Source organism: Crocodylus porosus, unplaced genomic scaffold, assembly GCF_001723895.1.
Source record: "Crocodylus porosus isolate Cpor-Errol unplaced genomic scaffold, CroPor_comp1, whole genome shotgun sequence".
NCBI lineage: Eukaryota > Metazoa > Chordata > Crocodylia > Crocodylidae > Crocodylus > Crocodylus porosus.
In genome coordinates, this window is record NW_017728914.1 from 2,375,061 (window position 1) to 2,381,018 (window position 5,958).

The 5,958-nt window shown below is 51.4% G+C and overlaps 1 protein-coding gene across 1 annotated transcript in view; it reads right to left on the minus strand.

Moving 5' to 3' along the window:
• SRA1 (steroid receptor RNA activator 1) overlaps nt 1–681 on the minus strand; it is a 4,076-nt gene extending 3,395 nt beyond the window's left edge. Inside the window, exons 1-3 of the mRNA XM_019534795.1 lie at nt 591–681; nt 382–507; nt 53–258 (exon numbers count right to left, since the gene is read on the minus strand). Of these exons, the coding sequence (XP_019390340.1) occupies nt 53–258; nt 382–507; nt 591–615 (357 nt within the window). The 5' untranslated portion in view covers nt 616–681. The remainder of the gene's footprint in view (nt 1–52; nt 259–381; nt 508–590) is intronic.
• Between the last annotated feature and the right edge of the window lie 5,277 nt (nt 682–5,958).

The window sequence follows — 5,958 nt, forward strand, 5'->3', positions numbered from 1 at the left end:
CATGCAACAACATTCCCGCGTGTCGAAGGCGGCCCTGGCCAGCCACTCTCACCTGCACACAGGCCCGGCAGGTGCCCAGAGCCTCGGTTAGAGGGGCCACCACGTCCTCCGCGCTCGGGCTGCTGCCGTCCTGCTCCTCCGCAGCTCCGCTCGTGACAAGGGTCACGGCGCCCTCCCGCAGCGCGGGGCTCGCCGGCCCCAGTGGCGGGGGCCCCACGGGCTTTGGACTCGAGGCCGCGTGAGCGGCGCCCTCCGGAGCTGGAGCAAGAACAAAGCAGCAGACATCAGAGCCCCCCCGGCCCGGCCCGGCCCGAGCGCAACCGCCTGCGCCGCCCACACCTGCCCGGGCGGCGCCGGGCGTCACCCATCCCGGTGGCTTACTTGGGCCGGCGGCGGCAGCGGGCGGCGGCGCATGCGCCCTGCGAGTGAGCGGGCCCCGGCGGCCGCCTCGGGCCTGCAGCGCGTACGAGAGTTGCGGAGGGTCGTTCCAGCCGCGCGCCGCGTTCCCTGCGGAACACGAGACATCGCGGTTACGGGGGGAGTACAGCGTCTCCCCAGTCCTCCCTTAGTCCCAAACCCCCCACCCTCACCCGGCTTCACGTAGAGCTCCGCCATAGCGACACCTCACTTCCGGTCTCCGCCTAGCACCAGGTCCCGCCCCTTCCGCTTCCGGGCTGCTGCGTGTGGTGTGGCCACGCCCCGCGGCGGGGCGAGCGCGAGGTGGGCGAGCGCCTGTAGCTGCGGATCCCGCTGGGCTGGGCCGGGCCTTGGGGGCGCTGGGCGGCGGTGGCGCCCGAGGGCCCGTGCGGAGCGGTCGCGACGGACCAGTGCTCATCTAATATGTGACCCATGCATCAGTGCACCTCTAATTTCTACCCATAATCACAGCTGAAACCAAGCTCCTTAATCAGGGCTTGGGGCCTGTGAGTTGGCAACCTGGCGCACAGAAGCCAAGCTTCAGGTCAGGCTGGACTCTTCCCAGACTTATTGGCTAGAGTCCTCCTATGCCAGAGACGTGTTTTTCCACCTGCAATCCCAGATGAAACCCAGCTCTTTATTCAGGACTGGTGTCCTGTGAGTTGGCAGCCTACCACTAACAAACCAAGCTTTGGGTCAGGCAGGATGCTAACCAGGCTTCTTCAGGAAAGCCCCCCAGTGTCAGGGATGTGTACTTTGGGGTAATCTGAAAAGGATTTCCACCTATAATCACAGTCTAAACCAAGCTTCTTATTCAGGCCCTGGGGGCCCATGAGTTGGCAGCCTAGCACTCAAATCAGGCTTTGGGTCAGGCTAGACTCTGCCCAAACTTCCTGGGGAGAGTGTTTTGGGGTGATTCAAAAAGGATTTCCCCCCCTAATCACAGCCCCAGCCCAGCTCCTTATTAAGGGCTGTGGGCCTGTGAGTTGGCAGCCTGGCACTCACAAACCAGCCTCAGTTCAGGCTGGAGTTTGGCCACAGCTCTTTGGAAGATTCTCCTGGTGGCAGATTCTCGTGTTTCAGGGTGACCAGAAAAAGATTTCCATGGATAATCTAGTCCAAACAGAGTTCCTTATTTAGTGTTACATACATTGCACACAGGCCTGGTGCGGTGGTCCATTGGTGGGCAGACTGGCACTCAAAAACCAAACTTTGGATGGGGCAGCACCCTGTTCAGACTTACTCAGTCAGAAGAATCCCCTGGTGGTGTAGACATGTTTTGAAGTGAGCCAAAAGGGTTTCCCATAATTCCAGCCTAATCTCAGGTCTTTTTTCAGGGCTATATATTTGATACATGGTATTGTTTTACATTTTTATTAGTAAATATGCATTTTTGATAAAATCCTAGCTCTTTAGCTTGTGTAATTCATTACTAACACTCAGTGCTGTAGCAAGGGGGTGGAAAAGTGGGGGGGGAGGGGCAAGGGGGTTGACGGCATTCCCAGGCATGCATGGAGGGGCATGTGCCCCCCCAAATCTGTGCATGGGGTAAGGGCAGGCTGCCACTGCAGACTTTGGCCCAGGCACCAAACTTTGTTGCTAATTCTTACACAAAGACTATTAGAAGTGCCGTATCTTTGAAAAAGGAACCAGGAATCAGGCATAAGGAATTGGCAATAAGAAACCAACTTCAGGTTCATCTCCATGGAGGAACATCCAAAATCTGGTTGGTACTTCAAGGGCAGCACTGCAGCCCCTCCTCCCCACATAGTCCAAATATGGTTTCCCACCATACATTGTTCACCTCAGGTCGGCCTCCTCCTCTCCCAGGCATCTGCCGGCTGCCACTGGATCCACAGCCCAGGTGATGATGAATGTCTGCTTCCTGCTGTAATGGGCTCATCACATTGTGGGAAGAAGTGGCACCACGCCTGCCCAGACAGCTCCCCAGTGGGGCCTTGCCCTCTCGCTTGCCACACCACTATGTTCCATTAATGGGTGTTCTAAGAGGCTGCCCAAAGAGAACCAGAGCTTGGCCTTTGGTGCCTTGCTCACTGGCAGGCTGCCAGCCTGCCCTACCCTCACACCCTAGCTTGGGCAGAACCAGGTCTCTCTCCTTGCCTTCTCATTGTGGTCTTAGCTGCTGGCCTTGTCTTGCTCTGGTCTGAACTTCAGCTTCTCCCAGGCTTCCACCCCTCTTGCTCCTGCTGGACACCTGGTTCTGTCCCAGCTTCAGCCTTCTGGGCCCGTTTTGCTCTCATCTGTGCTTCCTCCTCCTCCAGACTTCAGCCCCCTTCCTCAGGCCCCCCACAAACCACCAGGTCCCAAATCTTTTTATGGGTCTGCCTGGGTTTTAGCCCCTCATAACACATAGTGCATCCTAGGCACCCCACCTATGGCCTCCTCCTCCCTTTCAAACCACTCCGAAGCTCACACTAACCACAAACCCAAATCAGAAGCAAAATATAGTGTATCTCTGTATACAGGTCCCTGCAGAATTCCTATATTCATGGGGATCTGGACTGGACTAAACCTTCTGCCCCAGGCTCAGGCTTATATGGCCCTTGATCCCACTCCCTTTTGGTCACCTAATTTGGACTCCCTGGAAAAGCAAGACCCAAATGCTGCCAATTATCCAAATCAACAACAGGGCTGTCAATCCCCTCATTAGCTGCTTGGAATCCAGCAGCTCATCTTTCTCCAGGCTGCATTCCCTAACCTGCCCTCTGTAACACTGCTCTTTTCTTCTTTCTAGTAGCAGGGGTAGGAGTCTTCTGTTACACCCTCTGACAACCTCCCAGCCTTCAGAAGTGCTGCCAGATCTGGAAAATGGAGTTGTCTTGTTGGAGCTTCAAAATGATTTTCTTTGAGAAAAGGCTGTTATGCATAGCTCACCAACAAGCTCAGCATTGAGGCATTTTTTGCCCTTAATAAATGCTCATATCACTGTGAATAACAAATATTTTTGATCATTTTACTCTTGGAGTGTTAATATCCCAGATAAATTCTACTTTGGCACTGTTGTTCTCCTCTGCTGCTCCAGTTGTTTTTTTTTAGGTAGGCATATGTGACCTGCCTCTGAACAAATCTGGTGCATGAGGGTGACATAAAACTGATTGAAGGTCAACTGCAAAAGGAAGCTTGATCAACTATGAACCTTTTTTTCCAAATTCAAGCACACATTGGATCAGCCCAAATGCTTGTACAGCTGGGCCACTTTCACAGCTATGTTTTTTAAGATAAGGAATGACAGATACTTCTATGGAACGCTTTAGGACAATCAGTCCTGGAACTATGCAAGGGATGGATTAAAAGATGGTCTCATTGCTTCCAACCAGCCCTGTCTCCATCAGTCCTTTGAACACACACCAACCATTTCTTCACACCACCCAAGCCTCATGTAGTCTGCAGACTTGGATGCCCTCCCCCACCCCCTCAACCTGCTTTTCTTTACCAGGTCTTACTAAGTTCTGCTCTTTCTCTGATCTTTCCACTGCAAAAATTTCCCTTCCTGATCACAGGTGATCTCCACACTCTTTCCCTTGTGCTCTGCCTTCTTGTGTAATTCTCACACAAAGCCTGCTTCCAGATTGTACACTTTCCCTCAACAGCTTCTCTCATATCTGACCTATTCTACAAGCCTGAGTGTTCTTTGATGGGGCTTCTTCCAAGTGCTGGCTCTGTTTAGCTGGGAGATTGCAGCATGCTGGAGTCTGGGAACACCATATTAGAAATGGAACAAATAAATGTTTAATTTGGAAGCTATGGATGAAAGTCTGTCCCTGCAATCAATGGGCTATTCGTCATTGAGTCAGGTGTGGTCAGGGTTTCCCCTATAGGATTTCCCATAAGTTTGCTTGTGCACATGGAGGTCTCATAGACATAAGGTCAATAGCAGAGAGCATCCAAGAAAGGACTGACTCAGGTACCAGGATGTAGTAGGTTTGGAGCTCAACCCCATCCCTGCAAGAAAGCAGATGAACCTGGATGTGATCACTCATGCACTGTCCTCTAAAACAGCCACTGCTGGACCCGTGTGCCTGAGCCAGTGTTGCAGTTCCTTTGTTTGTACAGCAAAGGGTTCCTTCCCTTCTCCTGCCCCTTGTATCAGTCACTCTGCCTTGGCTGCATGCTTAGCCAACAGGGAGCAACATAAAGACAGGGCAGGATACAGCTTTCTGCATGGTAGTGTTTTATTTGCACAAATGATCAGATATAAAGTGTTATTGAGGTAGACGTCAGTCTGTCATACCGGGGGCTCCCCACAGGGGCACTGACTAGAGGGGATTAATAAACTGGGCAATGTCGATAGATTGGGGTGATGACTAAACTGATAAAGAGAACAATCCCTCATAGGACACAGCAGGTGATTCATGTGACTGCCAAGCTGGGTTCATGGCAGCTGGATGGACATCTGTTCTGCTCCATTCCTACAACTTGGCAACACTAGTTGTGCTGCAGGGCACACCTCAAGCCTCAGTGGGAGTTAACACAGGGCTGTCCACTGAGGGGCAACGAGACCATGCCAGAGCTTTTTATTCAGACATTTTAAATGCTCTTCTTTTCTTGAATAACACTACCTTGCTGAGCCAAGCCCTGGCTTGGTGTTGCAGGGCTAGGCCTGGGTGCTGGGCTCTGCATGCCAGTGTAACTCAGCTTAGTTACTGATGCCAGTGCCATGCACACTGGTCTATTAGGGTCAGGTCATTCATAGGCACCAGAGCTGTGTGCACTAGTTGGTTACTGGAGGCTGCTAGGGCTCACTAAGCAGTGCTCACCAGTCATCCAGGCATGTTAGCCTCAGAGCAGGAGGGCTGTTGGCTTGGACATTGTAGAAAGGAAAAGAAACACAAATTTTGTTTAGAATGAAAACATTTTACATGCTGCAAATGTTACAGGCTCCCTGATGCAGCCAGTTCATTAACTGGCTAGTTGCTGAGTGAAGTGGGATGGTACCATGTCCAGCCATTTTTCAGGGCATGATGTATGAGGTGCTTACTCAGTTGCCAGGGAAAGGATTTTCCTTGTTTCCAAAGCCAGCAACTCAAGCAGCCCATAGGAAGCATCTTCCCTCCATGGTGGTGTCAGTGTTCAGGCTGCCCTGAATTTCACTTAGAACAGTGGTTTTCAGCCTGTGGTCTGCAGTGGTTTTCAGCCAGGTGTCCTCAGGTTATATCTAAGAGGTGTCCGCAAAAGATGACTACGATCAATCAGAAGCATGTGAATACCCACACTTATAATTCAAAGGAATCTGCATCTCCATTCAAATTTTTTTAGGAGTCCAAAAATGAAAAAAGGTTGAAAACCACTGACATAGATCTAAGGCAGTGATTCTCAACCAGGGTACTGTGTCACTGAGATGCTTTGAGAGGCTTTCAGGGGTGTCACACTGTTAGCACTGTTAAGTGTGCAAACATAATTCACAGGTTAAATCCTGATATCTCAAACAGGAATCCATAGTGTCAAAAACATTCTGACCTGCTGTCGCCTTTCTGAGTTCTTTGCAACAGAAGAATTGTTCTATTCTTTTTTTTTGTAGTA